Source organism: Lolium rigidum, chromosome 5 (genome assembly GCF_022539505.1).
Source record: "Lolium rigidum isolate FL_2022 chromosome 5, APGP_CSIRO_Lrig_0.1, whole genome shotgun sequence".
NCBI classification, from domain to species: domain Eukaryota; kingdom Viridiplantae; phylum Streptophyta; class Magnoliopsida; order Poales; family Poaceae; genus Lolium; species Lolium rigidum.
Genome location: NC_061512.1, coordinates 124,904,993 through 124,920,211, shown reverse-complemented (window position 1 = coordinate 124,920,211; position 15,219 = coordinate 124,904,993). Strand labels below are relative to the sequence as shown.

At 43.9% G+C, this 15,219-nt stretch overlaps 1 protein-coding gene across 1 annotated transcript; it reads left to right on the top strand.

Annotated features, from left to right (window-relative positions):
• The first annotated feature begins 10,330 nt into the window (after positions 1-10,330).
• On the top strand, positions 10,331-14,850 carry LOC124653377 (scarecrow-like protein 9). Its single transcript, XM_047192442.1, has 4 exons — positions 10,331-10,469; positions 10,787-13,140; positions 13,370-13,527; positions 14,528-14,850. The coding sequence occupies exons 1-2, from the start codon at positions 10,331-10,333 to the stop codon at positions 13,069-13,071; spliced, it is 2,424 nt and encodes an 807-aa protein (XP_047048398.1). The 3' UTR covers positions 13,072-13,140; positions 13,370-13,527; positions 14,528-14,850.
• Positions 14,851-15,219: the final 369 nt, after the last annotated feature.

Sequence of the window (15,219 nt, the reverse complement as noted above, 5' to 3'; positions counted from 1 at the left end):
GCCTATGTCAGTGATATTGCCCACTTAGAGAAACTTATACACATAAGAGATGATACATCTCCTTTTGATATCTTATTTATTTATTGCGTGTTGATTGGTCATGCTAAGCATATAATTCATTGAAGACTATGATGATGCTTTTTGCTCATCCTTGTAATAGTCTTATAATATGCTTTATCATGTCTTTCACATATCCTCTTGGTTGAGCCTTTTTTTTATTATGGTGCCTCTTACTTGTTGCTCAACTATTTGTTTGTTGCAAGTGTTAAGCTTATTTTTTCTATCTATGATCTATTGCAAATGTTTGTGTTTTAAATGGTAATGAGGGCGTGAGGATTCCATGTTATGCATATTGTATTCAAATACAACATTTTAATTTATGCATGTACCTTGGGGAGCTTCCTCATTTGATTTAGAGCACTATCTTTTGGTGATCATTAGAGTTTGATTCACTTGGTATCTTTTGTTTTTTTAATGATATTATGGGAGTGATGATTCCATGTTTGTGCACTTTATACTCCAATGCAAGTTGTCTAGTTTTGTGCACAAACCTTGGGGAGCTTCCTCATATTATTTAGAGTAATCTTCTTGATCTTATCATAATATCTATCTTTCTTTTGGTATCTTCTTTGTGGTTCATTTGGTTGCTTGCTTCATTTGTTGAAGCTTCTAGACTTTGTTATCTTTTTGCAATCTTTGATCCTATCTATAGTGTGATTCCTTCCGAATATTCGTCATTGGATACGTACATTTGATTCCACTCAAATTATGAGAAATGCACACGCTATGGAGGAACTCTCACTATATTGACCTTCTAAATATTTCACCCATTTCGGCAATTAGTGCCAATGGGGGAGAAGTTTGGAGGGTTTAAGGGAATTTGGTTATGTATTTGCTTTGTGCTTAAGCATGTGCCTTTATTGCATTGCATCTTGTTGCTTTGCATAGTTGAATAGTTAGAGGAAACTCCACTAGGCTTTGTGTCGTTGCCTAATCGACGGTACCTCGGAGGAGGGATCCTCACGAGGGGGAGAAGAAGTAGGGGCCATAGGGCGGAGTGCACACGGGACGGTGGTACGCGAGTTACCCAGCTTCGGAACACCTGCACGATGACAGGGCCTACTGCTGCTTGTCCGGAATTATCCGGGCGCTTTCGCGTTGTTACAATGAGTTGTGGTTGTGCCTCTAGGGCTCCCGGGATCCGGCTTATAAAGGCGCACGGATCTAGGGTTTACATGGAGAGTCCTAGCCGGATTACGAGACAGCCTAACTACGGTACAATATCTTGCCGTGCACGCCACGGATCCGCCTTCCATATATGTCGTATCGGATCCGGGTTCCTCATGGGCCTCCATGGATCCGGGTTACTCCTATGTCGGTACGGATCCGGCCTCGTCGATCCTGGGCTGGACTTCTTCCTTCATGATCAACAGCAACTGGGCCGCCCGATGGGCCACATGCCTCATCACCGTCTGTGGGCCACCCGGGCTTGCCGGATCTAGGCACTGTCGATGGTACACCTATGAAGTATACCCACAACACTTTGAATGCCAATATATGCAATGAAAGTCAAGATAATTCACACACGAATATATTATGGGGGAGTTTGCTCTATATATTCAACTTGCTTGCTACTTCAATTCCTTATATAAACCTCTCAAAGAGATTGTCATCAATTACCAAAATGGGGGAGATTGAAAGTGCATGGAGCCCCCATGTGTGGTTTTGGTAATTAATGACAATCCCTATGGACTAATGTTTGCATTGAGTTATATTTGTAAGAGTTGTCCATAGGCAATTCTTGAACCATATGTTGGCTTCAAGGTTGCAATAAGAAGAATTTGATGAAGGATATCAAGTGTCAAGTATGTCTTGAAGATGAAGATGAAGTGAGCCCTCAAGTTACTTCAAGACATCAACATGTTTGTATTAGGTTGCAATAATAAGAAATTGATGAAGGATATCAAGTGTCAAGTATGTCTTGAAGATGAAGATGAAGTGAGCCCTCAAGTTACTTCAAGACATCAACATGATGAAGAATGAAGAAATGAAGTGCAAGTTCAAGATGAGCCAACTCGAAGAGTTCATAAGCTTGAAGCTTGCCATGGAGAAATGAAGTGCAAGTTCAAGATGAGCCATCTCGAAGAGATCCTTTGCTTGAGTCTTGCCATCCATATGGTGATCATGGATATGTGAACATGCGCCGAAGAAGAAGCTCTCCCATGGTGGATTATGGGGGAGCAATCCACATGGTGGTCATGGTTATGTGAAGATGCGCCGAAGAAGAAGCTCTCTCATGGTGGATTATGGGGGAGCAATCCACAAGACTTCGTCAAGCAAGCACAAGCAAGAAAGGCGTTTCATCTTGTTGAGGTCAAGATCGTCGTCATCGAGCTCAAGTGGAATGGGCAAGTATAAGGTTTGCTCTTGATAGGGTTTTTTTCTCACCGGTCTCATAGTGTAGTTGGAGACCGGTTTATAATTTAGTTGCCGTACTATCAAGAGGGCTCTCGAGTGAGTAACTCGATCGTATCGTTCGGAGAGAGCTCAAACCTTTGCATCCTTGCATCATCTTTCTTGGTTGTTATTTGGACCTTATCCATGTGATGTTTTAGAGCTTGTGCTTATTCTCATGACAAGCTCTAGTTCATCGAAAACGGATTTCGCATAGATCACTTGTTGCATTTTTGAGTTTGGTTCATCATCTTTCTTGGTTTTATTTGGATCTTATCCATGTTATGTTTTAGAGCTTGTTCTTATTCTCATGACAAGCTCTAGTTCATCGAAAATGGTTTTTGCATGGGCAACTTGTTGCATTTTCAAGATTGGAGGTTTTACCGGTATGTCTTTTTTAGATAGGTCAAACCTTTCATCATTTGTTTCTATCCTACCTTGTTGGACTATGATGGTTTCCTGCATGATCTTGTAGAGCTTGTTCCTAGCTTTAAAACAAGCCCAAGATCATCAAAATCGGAGTCCGGATGCTAAAGTTATGCCCGTTTCAGTTTGATGTTTCTGCCAGTTTTGAGGGGGGCGAATATTCCGGCCCAAGTTTGGGGCGGATAATCCCCCCCCGAAAAATCCGGTTTTTGGGAAAATCCGGCCAAATATCCAGCCCCCATCCAGGGGCATGTTTTCTCATGTTCTTAGCCGATTTTCGGGGGGCCGGATTATGCCCCGGATAATCCGGCCTGGGAGGACCCAAACGGTCATATTTTGATGGGAGGGGGTATTTAAGACCCCCTTCTTCCTCCTTTGGCAGCTACCTCTTCCCCTTTGTGCTCTCCACCATTGTTGACCTTGAGAGCTTCCCTTTCCCTCTACTCCTCCTATGCTTCTTGAATCTTTTTGAGGGAAAAGGAAGAGGAGATCTAGATCTACATTCCTACCAATCAAATCCCTCTCTTTGTGAGGGGAATCCACTAGATCTAGATCTTGGAGAAATTTGGTGTTCCTCCTCTTATTTGTTCTTCCTCTCTTATTTCCCCAATAGCTTTTGTAGCTTTGTTGGAATTTGAGAGAGAAGGACTTGAGCATCTTTGTGGTGTTCTTGCCATTGCATTTGGTGCATCGGTTTGAGTTCTCCACGGTAATTCGTGGTGGTGAAAGCAAGAAGGTTGTTACTCTTGGGTTCTTGGAACCCTAGACGGATTCTAGGCCTTTATGGCGATTTGTTGGGAGCCTCCAATTAAGTTGTGGATGTGTGCCCCAATCTTTGTGTAAGGCCCGGTTTCCGCCTCGAAGGAAATCCCTTAGTGGAACCGTGACCTAGGCCTTTGTGGCGAGGGTCACCGGAGATTTAGGTGAGGCGCCTTCGTGACGTTCGGTGTGTGGTGTGAGTACCGCATCTTGGGGTGAGGCCTTTGTGGCGTTGGTGTGCATCGAGCAACCACACCTCAAGGTGAGCCTCTTGTGGCGTTCGGGAGCACTAAGCAACCGCACCTCTCCACCGGAGATTAGCACTCGCAAGAGTGTGAACTCCGGGATAAATCATCGTCTCCTGCGTGCCTCGGTTATCTCTATACCCGAGCTCTTTACTTATGCACTTTACCTTGTGATAGCCATCGTGCTTGAAGTTATATATATCATGCTATCACATACTTGCTTGTATTGCTTAGCATAAGTTGTTGGTGCACATAGGTGAACCATTGCTTAGAATAAGTTGTTGGTGCTCATAGGTGAACAATAGTATATAGGCTTTGGGCTTGACAAAGTAAACGCTAGTTTTATTCCGCATTTGTTAAGCCCATCTCGTAAAAGTTTTAAATCGCCTATTCACCCCCCTCTAGGTGACATTTGTGTCCTTTCAGTATCCCGCATCTTTCTAACGTGACGTACCTCAGCTTGTGTGGGCGGACACGGGAATACATCTTCGTCTCCGCATGCCTCGATTATCTCTATACCCGAGTTTACTTTCCTTTGGTAACCATCATGCTTGAAGTATTTATATCTTGCTATCACTTGTGTTCATATATCTTGTGTCTATCTGCTTAGCTTTAGTCGTTGTTGTTGCACTTAGTTGAGCCTAGCATATTTAGGTTTTATATTTGTAAAATAAACGTTAGTTTAATTCCGCATTCTTACAAGTCAAATCCGTATAGTTTTTTAAAACGCCTATTCACTGATGGCTGCAAGTACACAGTTCAATTGTAGCTAGTTTCGAAATAAAAGTATCGAACCACGAGAAGCTACTAGTTAAGGTGTTTATGCCTCTTATTGCTATTTATCTAAGATTACTTGAAAGTTGTCTTTAATCCTAAGTGGGGTTTGGTTTGAATGAGTTTGTGTTTTGGTTGTAAAACAAGTAACAGAAATAGAAAAGTACGAGTTCCGTTTGGTGAGGTTTGAACTTCAATAAGGTGAAGATGTTCTCGAGGATTGTTGGTTCCACCAATAGCATTAGTTTAGCGTACGAAATTAGATAATCTATATAATTGTTTATGTTGTGTGTGGGAAATTGTCAATAGTGAGATGCATGTTGGATATCACATCTCTAAATAACCACTGCAGTAACCTTCGGCAAACCACCTATTGGTCCATCACAATTAAGGGATTCCTCACGGTTATTGGTGAAAGTTTAGTGAGTCCTTTCTTATCCCATTCTTCCATCATATAATAGTGCATCGATCACGGTATGTCACTTCCCACCTATGCACTACCATACTTCCAAAGGTAGTATCCTATCATGTCCAAAAGGCAAATATTAGATGGTCGACTTCATATAATATCATGACAGAAAACTAACACTCAATCATAGCACAAGGTTATAGATCATCTTTATTCACATCGAAATATTGCTAGGATTTCTCAATCTCCCCAAGAACAAGGTAAACTACTCACACATGGAAGCAATCAAGAATATCATCATAATCTTGCGAATGGAATGAGAAAGAGAGTGCGGATTCAAGTACAAATCGGCAATGGCAATGGTGATTACAACCAGATGGAGTGAAAGAGATGAAGGGGGGGGGGGTGTTGGTGCAGCGATTGATGATGAAGGGGATGATGCCTTGTCCTCCTAACGATCCGTGTAGCATCTTTGATGATGCCCTTCTCTATGGTTCCTTCTTGAGATATGGTGTTTCTGGCGGATGGGAGTGTTGGGTCTTAGATCCTTCTACGCGAGGTGAAAGTATTTGACGAGATAGAGCTCGTGATGTAGGTACATGCGGACCATACGGGTAGCCCCCTCCCCCCTCGTACGGATGCCCACTAAACTCTCTGGAGTTTCTTCTTGCGTCCTCCTTTGGCCCAGGTGTGTGGTTAGTGTTTAGATGACTTTTATCGCGTCAAAATACCATGAAAATGATAGTTCTGTTGATATTTCATCATTGACTTAATATTTTGAGATCTTGTTGAAACAAGCAAAAAAAAAGGTGCACAGAGAGCAGTGAAATACCAAATCTTATTGCTACACAAGGTTATCTATATGGTATAAAAACACTCTAAAATGCACTCATCATTCACCCCCTCTAGGCGACATCTCATCCTTTCAGAAGCACTCTGCGCGATCTTTCACGTTCTTCATCGTGGGTCGTCTACCTTTCAGGTCGGGTGGTACTGCTTACCGCCGTCTTTGTTGCTGTCTACTTCGATCGGTCATCACAAATCTTACCGTCAACAATGTCACCATGGCATCGACGACTACTTCATCCTCAACTGATCAATACGTGTGGCGTGTTCATATCATTTGTTTAGTTATCGCAGTTGCAGCGTATGCGCCGCTACTATTCATGTTAATTAATACATCTAGTATGTTTGAATTTCACATGTTAGTAGATATTATTGTTATGTTTAGTATTATAGAATTAATCATAAAATTATTGGCTAAGTATTAGACAAGATACTGACCTAGTGGGTCTTTAGATTGACGAAATTAACACAGACGCCTTGTTCCCGACGAGAACATCACCTCCCACTGAAATAATATGTAAGTAATCTGAGACAAGGGCCAATGAACATCCACCTCCACCTACTTCTTTCCGTGGCGAGCTGTCTTTGCTCAATCTCATAAGCACAATACAATATAACTCTTTGTGCATAAGTCTGGAATCGCAAGAACCAACTACCCTCTTGTGGGGTTTCTAACAATAGAGGTATGTTTGTTCTAGTCCCTCCATCACATGAAATTTGTCTTAGATTTTGTCTAAATTTAAATATATATTGTCACTATTTGGTGTGTATATGCATCTAAATTTAATTAAAATGAAGACATTTTTTATAGGACGGAGGGAGTAATTGGGGTCGAACGATTCAGTAATGATCATATGCTACATATAACCATGACTTTCGTGATAGATATGATAAAATAAAATTATATTCATGAAGCGATAAGCAAAGGAATTTACTAGTACTCCCTCTGGTTCAAATTAATTGACTCCAGTTTATCTAGATATACATGCATCTAGACTAAAAACTTAACTAGATACATATGCATCTAGATAAAGTGAAATCAATTAATATAAACCAGAGGAAGTATATGATTTATAGCGTGAAATGTATATCCACCAATATCTCTCCTCACAAAGAGATGGTGCACGGCACTTCAGGTTGGATCGTGTTTAGCTATTTCGTTTGACTTATAATCTCAAAATATTAAACGAGAACGGATCCAGCTGTCTTGAACTGTACACAAAATGAACAGTTTATCTTTTTTGCATTCTAGTGTGGGCTTTCGATGTTATATACTAGGGAAAATTTGCCACGGGACATCGTTATTTTCCGGTCTTTGCTAAAACACATCGTTGGATTGTGTCTTTGCTCAGTACCATTATTATTTTCGGTACGTTTGCCAAAACACATCGCATGCCAAAAACAGAAAGATTTATTTTTATTTATCTTAAAATTACTAGATTACCTAGAATAAAACTGGGTTTCCATCTAATCTGGAAAACAGAAACCCAAAATTTCTCCCGTACACCTAGTAGCGATGAAGAGGACGACGGGCTGCATCGATCAGATCAACGACGAGCCCTAGCCGGAACCGTCGTCCTCCATCTCGTCAGCCGCTGTTATTCCGTTTCTCACCGCTGGCGAGCGCGTACCTCGTCCCGAACCTCTCGTTGCATCGTCCCCGTTCCATGTCCGTTCCATGTCCCCGCTCAAAAGTGGTCTGAGCCCTTCATGGGCGCCCTCAGCCGTTCTCATGGGCGCCACCACTCTGGAGCACAATCTGCCGGCGGCCATCAATGGCGACAGGGCCTGGGTGCTTGAAGAGTATACGTACAGAACTAAAAAAGGCCAGAAAAACGGTTCTAGCTTGATACGTACAAATGACCAGGGTCCAGAAAACAAACCTGTTCTAAACCGGACTTTATGGTCATCCTAAGTAAAAAAAATCAAACTTTCCGTTTTGGGCTTGACGGTGTGTTTTAGCAAACGTGTCACGGAATTGTAATGGTACTGAGCAAAGACACAATTTAGCGATGTGTTTCAGCAAAGGCCAAAAAATAACGGTGTCTTGTAGCAAATTTTCCCTATATACTATTAGATTGTTTTCTGTAAGCAATATTGTATCATGAGCCTCTCTCTAGTCAAGTATTGGATGTCATCAAAGATTGCATGAAAGTTTTGGTCGCTTTCAATCGACATCCATCACCATGATCTAGAGGACCCCGCTTACATAATTCACAAAGTGGTCTTATCAACTGGATTAATGGTGTGTTGGCATGCCGGCCAATATTTTTGAAGGGGTGTTTTACTTTTTTACCTCAGTGATGTATGAATGTCGGAAGGAATTAGTAGTTCATACACAAATTCGATGCCTTCTTACCCGTGCGCCATCACCGTGGCATTCTGTGATTGGGCAGCGCTTGGATCTCCTCACCGGCCGCGAGGCACTCCGTCGTCGCGTACAATGACGTGACAAGCTGCAATTAGAGCAATTCCAATAGTGCAGCTGGGTCTTGCTTATAAGCGCTAGCTATAGTCAACTTATAATCTAACTTGCATAATAGTTGGCTTTAAGGATTGATAACTTTATGTGTAAAAGGCCCACCACACATACTCACAAAGTCGCTTAGGAAGACGCTGCAAGAGCTGGCTCTTGCATGAGAGCCCATCTCTTTTCTCTCTCCACTTCTCTCTCATCCACCTAAGCAAAATAATACTATTTTAATTCTTATAGCCTGCTGAGTCAGTCTTATTGTACTTGCTCTTAGCCAGTTAACCCTAATTTAATCCCTAGATGCACATGCCGAGCAAAAGAACAATTAAAATGGATCCGTTGCACGGAGGTCGACACGGCTTGCGTGGCCACGTGGCCCGTGGACGGTGGGCGCATCTTTTTAGAGAAAAAAAAAAACAACTAATTCCGATAGCTACATGTACAGTAGTAGCATTTTTAAATTTTAAAATTTTAAAATCATATTTTAAAGTTTTAAAATTGTCAAAAAGTTCTGCATGCAACCAATGATGTATTAGAGAAGTGTGCAAGATTTTAATGCGAAATTCTATATATTCAAACCTACACAAGAATGACAAAATCTGGCAACTTTTATAGTTTTGAAATGTGCACTTTTGTATAGCTTAGAATACACATAATTTTAAATTGAGGTTTTGCACATTTGTAGCATACATCATTGGCCACATCTAGCATCTTTTCCCCATTTTTTTAAAAAAAGTTTAAAATATGATTTTTTTAAATAAAGGGCTACATGTTGTTCCGCCTCCATTACTAGTTTCCGATCTAGGTTCACTGCACTTTATTCAACTAAAACAGAGAGATTGCACCACTCACGCCTCATACACCATCTGGTAGCAGCACCAGATCAGAAGTATGAGAGACGTTGGCACTAGTGGTTGCATATGTGTGTATGTAGGGGGTCTTTTCGTAGCCGCGTCCCCGATATGGTGCCTCAAATAGGTTTTTACCCAATTTAACCATGTTTTAAGCAACCGTACATAAGTAAATAAATAAAATTAATTCTACAATTAAATGGAAACAAAATAACTCATGGGTCAATTGACAACCCCATTATCTTTCTCTTCCATAAATGATTGATCATCATCTCATAGCCTATAAATCAAACAACGGATCAATAAATCAACCGAACAGCGCCAAGAGCTGCAGAAATCTAGAAATAAAGCCCACCAAGGCAAACAACCGAACATCTTTGTGCAAACCGATGTGTGAGATCGCCGCGAGTAGAGAGGAGCGGCGACGGAGGCAGCTAAGGTGGTGGACCTAAAGTAGGCAGCGCTGAACTATCGGTGTCGGGAGGAAGTCGTCGGCGGTGATTTTGGCGACGGTGGGAGATGCCTCGAGCCGGGAAGAGGCGAGGCAGCGGGGTAGAATGGGATGGGTCGTTCACTAGTGGCACCCGCTTCGACTTCTACTCGGTGTCCCAGGTGACCCTCTGTGGGTCAGGATCCGCCTAGGGCGACAGATAAGTTTCTGGGCCGCGTTTGGAGACCGCGACATTTTTTGTTGTTGTTGGAAGGGGGTTTGGGGCACTGCTAGGTAATTAAGTTTGTTGTGGAGGGGCCTGGGTGTGTATTTAACCTTGGCTTCCTAAAAAGAAGAAAATGCTCACATGCAGGAGCCACCATCATCGAGGTTCTAGAAATCTCTTCTGCCTCGATTATCTATCTTTTTTCATTTCACTCAGGGGTCAGGGCGGGTAGCACGGGGCGCGATTTCTTTCCTTTTCCTAGCTCGAGGTCCAAACTCCCGAGAGACCTCGCCGCTGGGGAACTCAGCAAAAGGAGAAGAATACCCACGCTCACTTCATCTTCATCCCCCAAATCAATCCTCCCTCCATCCAGCTCTCCCCCTCCATCCTTCCCCGCCGATCCACCGCGGCTACCGGCTGCCGCGCGCGGGCCGGCGATGACATCGACCCCGCAGCCGCCGCGGGATCTCGCGCACGCCGCGCCGCCGCCGCAGGATCTCGCCAGCATCGGCCTCGGCCTCGCGGCCGCCAGGTCCCTCCATCACCGCCCGCCCCGCCACGGGAAGTTGCCGCCAGGTCAGTGTAAGCCCGCCCGCCCGTGATCCTCCTCCTCCTCCTCCTATCATTGCAAACCAGCCTTTACCTGCTGATAATACTACGACTTGTTAACCGCGGCGCTCCCGTGTCCTGCTTCTATTGTTATCTCCCCACTTGCAACCCCAACCCTGTGATTTCATCACTAGTTAATGCGTTGCTTGCCACGCGTGTCATGTGATCGTACCAGAAGATATCGCCTCTGAGTCTTCCTTCCTGCCTGCCTGTTAATTTCACCTGACTATTTCCTCTGTGCGAAAACTCTGTCACTCAAGAATTTGGTTGATGATAATTGGCAGGTTCCGTGGAGCACCACCAAACCATCTCAGGTTCGCTGATCCACTCGATGATCCAGTTCTGCGGGGCGCCAGAGTACTTCATGTTCAACGACCCGCAGCCGGTGATCATTTCGCCCCAGATGGCCGCGGAACCCGCTCCCACTGTCCCCGCGGAGTACTTCATGTTCAACGATCCACATCCGGTGATCCCGGCCCAGATCGCCGCGGAACCCGCTCCCAACAACATTCCCGCGGCGGCCGTCTCCAGGGCAGCCAACACGGAGGCCGACAACCCCGAGGAGTGGGAGTTCATCTCCGACGAGTCGCTCAACTACATCAGCCGCATGCTCATGGAGGAGGACATCGACGAGAAGGTCAGCATGTACCAGGAGGAGTCCGCCACGCTGCGCGCCACCGCCAAGCCCTTCTACGACATCCTCGGCCACAAGTTCCCGCCCTCGCCCGACCGCAGGCTCACGCCCTGGTCCCTCGACAGCCCCGGCGACAGCAGCGGCAGCGGCAGCTGCAGCCAGGCCCAGTCCTTGTCCAGCGTCGTTACTAGCTGCAGCGTCGGTGGCGCCGTCGATAGCAACCAGCCCCATAATGTCGCGCACTGCGAGCAGCTGGAAGCCTACCGGGGCTTGTGCGGCCGGTCTTCCCAGCCGCTGCTTGGCCCGTCGACCGGTGTTTCTGATGCGGCGGAGGGGCTGGAGGATGCTTTGATCACCAACGGCAGGATCCCGGAGTACCTGTTCGAGAGCCTTCCCACTTGGGATTTCAGGAGAGGCGTCGAGGAAGCGCAGAAGTTTCTCCCTTGCAGCGACAGGCTAGTCATTGATTTAGAAGCTGCCGATGTCTCAAAGCCTCAACAAGCAGAAGCCAAAGACAAAGACGCTCCCAGCAGGACGGAGGTCTTGAAGGCCAAGAAAAACAGGCAGAGCCAAGATCTTGACTTGATAGAAGGACGCAACATTAAACAGTCTGCATTCTGTTCTGATGAGCCTGATTGGATCGAGATGTTTGACGATTTGCTTCGTGAAACCGAAAAGAAGGCTACAGTTCTGCGAGAACAGATGCGGACCGAAGCTTCCAAGAATTCTCAGGTCGTTCAGGCAAAGAGTACCACCGGGGTGCGGACAAGGGGCAGGAAGCCAACAAAAAATGATGTGGTCGATCTTAGGACCATCCTCATCCACTGTGCTCAGGCAGTTGCAGCTGATGACCGCCGAACTGCTAATGAGTTGCTCAAGCAAATAAAACAGCATTCCAAGGTAAATGGGGACGGAAGCCAGAGGTTGGCATTTTGCTTTGCACAGGGCCTCGAGGCTCGTTTGGCTGGCACAGGGAGCCAACAGTACCGTAGGCTTGTGGCGAAGCGGACAACAGCTTCCGACATGCTCAAAGCCTACCATCTCTACCTTGCAGCATGCCCATTCAAGAGGCTCTCACATTTCCTCTCTAATCAAACAATCTTGAGCATGACAAAAAATGCATCAAAGGTGCATATCATTGATTTTGGCATCTATTTTGGCTTACAATGGCCATGCCTCATCAGGCGTCTCGCCAAGAGGGAAGGCGGCCCACCAACGCTGCGCATCACAGGAATTGATGTACCTGAGCCAGGTTTCCGCCCTACCGAGCGCGTCGAAGAGACAGGACAAAGGCTTGCAGAGTATGCTAAGAAGTTTGGTCTGCCTTTTGAGTACCAAGCCATAGCATCAAAGTGGGAAACTATTCGTGCTGAGGATCTCAAGGTTGGCAAAGATGAAGTGGTGATTGTTAATTGCCTGTACCGTTTCAGAAATCTTATTGACGAAACAGTTGCTGTAGACAGCCCTAGGAATAGGGTGCTCAATACCATAAGGCAAGTCAATCCAGCAATTTTCATCCATGGAATTGTGAATGGGTCATACAGTGTCCCCTTCTTCATCACACGTTTCCGGGAGGCATTGTTCCATTACTCTGCATTGTTTGACATGCTTGAGGCAACAGTGCCACGGGATGATGACCAGCGTAGACTCATGGAGAGAGATCTCTTTGGCCGTGAGGCACTCAATGTCATTGCATGTGAGGGCTCAGACAGAGTCGAGAGACCAGAGACATATAAGCAGTGGCAGGTGAGGAACCTGAGGGCAGGATTTGTCCAGTCTCCGCTGAACCAGGACATTGTGATAAAAGCTAAAGACAAAGTGAAAGATTTGTACCACAAGGATTTTGTTATAGACGAAGACAGTGGATGGCTCCTGCAAGGCTGGAAAGGAAGAATAATCCATGCTATAAGTACATGGAAGCCTAATAACAAGTAGGCTCTTTGCCTGCATATCTCTTATACCATTGTTGAAGCCAGATCTTGATCAGCGCACCGGTATTTCGAGGTATGCAGCAAGCTAAACTTAATTGTGTTAGTATTAATATGCAGTTGTTTAGGTGCACAATATTGAATGATTGTACATTCAAGAAAAATAGAATGGATGGAGCAATGCATGCATCTTCGTTAGTGTGTATTTCGTGGACCTTTTCTTGGTGTGACAAATTTATTCAAAAAGATGCAATAGATTCTTCTTGGAGCAGAAATTTAACAATGTCATTATTTCTTTTCTCCAGGAAATGGCTTGAAGAATGGCACAGAATCTCTTCGCACTGCACCAGATCAATGTGGGAGCTTTTATAAGAATACAGTGTAGTTGCATCTATTTAGCCACTAGCCAGTACTAAGATAAGCTAGATGAAAAGAATGGTGGTTGAGCTCCCCCTTGGCCATGGTACTTTTACTTTATGTGTTTCCTACTTTTTCTTCATTCTAGTTACTTCTGTGATTGTCCTAATTAGCAGTAACCAAAACCCAGCTTCTATTTTAGATAATTAACTAACCAAGTGCCTAGTACCTACTATCTTAAGGTCTGTACTTTTGACTTCCTTGAATGTATCTACGATAGTAAGAATGAGTTTGGGTTCGGCTGGCATCATCATTTTAGTAGTGATTTAATTTTTCATGCAGATATATGTTTCTTGTAGTAGTTAATTTGTCATATGACAGTAACAAATGTACTAGCCATGTCTGTGGTTCTTACTGTTTGATGCCCATTGTTTTAATCTGATCAGATAACTGATTGAAGCACCCAATGGCAACGTTGTATGAAATAAATTGAGCAAGATATGAGGTGACTTGTGAACCCTCATGATTAATAATCAAGTTAATAAGTCTTGCCAGCTTGTTAACTAAGTTGGCACGATCCCGTTTCACACGTTTGTGATTCACAGCTTTACACCGATAACAAGTTTGAGATCCTTTGTTGTCACAACTGGAGGGCATTGGTAGTTGTACTTCATTCCTCTCTTACAGTCCTGTTAGTTTATCTAGTAAGGAACTTCAGAAATTCACGTGTCCAGAAAAAAAAAAAAAAAAACGGGGCTGTTGACATCCATAAGTACTACTTATGTAGAATCGTAGATTTTATTTGTGGTTATCATAATTTTATAACTAAATTTGTGCTAGTCTGGTTGTAACGAAGGAAAATGCTATATAAATACCAATGCTTCCTGATGGAAACAAATAACATTTATCTTTCCTTGTCCCTGCCCTGATGCCATTGGAAATTATGTGTTGTTCGTTAATTGTAATTGGTGGTGTAATGACTAAGAACCTTTTGGTAACATTGTTCCAGTGGCATGTGCTTGATGCAGTATTAATCTTGTAAGAGAACACGATATTCTTGGAGCAGTTATTTGAAAATGTCATGAAATGTTTTGTTTTGTTTCCAGAAAATGGCCTGAAGAGTGGACAAGAGTGTTATTGCACTGCGCCAGAACAAGGCGGGAGCTTCCGTAAGAACTCAGTGCCAATTGTGTCTGTGTGTCCATCTTCTCTATTAGTTAATTAGTTAGCCAACTACCTAAGATCTTATTGTTGGTACTCTCGACTTTTCTGGATTTATCTATGTCGGTAAGAGAAGGGTGGGATTCATCATCACCATCGTCAAATCAAATATTTCCCCATGAGCAAACATCCACATTTCATTTGATTATTTTCGCAGTATGCGCTGCATGCTGTCGAGGAATGGGAGTCCTTGGACTTTAGTGCGGCACTTGTTTGGGCATTTGAGAAAAAAGTAGTGCTACAACTTTTATAGTACTATAGTAGCACTTCCTTTTTTTGTCTAAAGAACTAGTTGACGGTGCTAATAAAAGGATAAGATATCGGTGGATAATGGTTGGTGCGTGCATGCAGCCATTGTCACCATCTCTCCATTGAATATATATTGCCTTTCTTTGGCCGACCTGTTGTTAGTTGCAACTCGCAAGCTGACTTTGTTGGCCAGTTGCCCTGCTGTCTCGAACTGTTGATATGGGCAACTCTTCTTGATTGTTTCTGAACTTGCACAAGAATGGATAGCTCTTTCTGTGAACTCAACTTGGAATTGAATATTTAGGCTGACAAAAAGTGGTAAAACTTT

What these genes read in the sequence shown, in the direction of transcription:
- LOC124653377 (XM_047192442.1), top strand. Translation starts at nt 10,331, where the DNA reads ATGACATCGACCCCGCAGCCGCCGCGGGATCTCGCGCACGCCGCGCCG. An exon ending in CCACGGGAAGTTGCCGCCAG is followed by an intron (nt 10,470 to 10,786) that starts GTCAGTGTAAGC and finishes GATAATTGGCAG; the next exon opens with GTTCCGTGGAGCACCACCAA.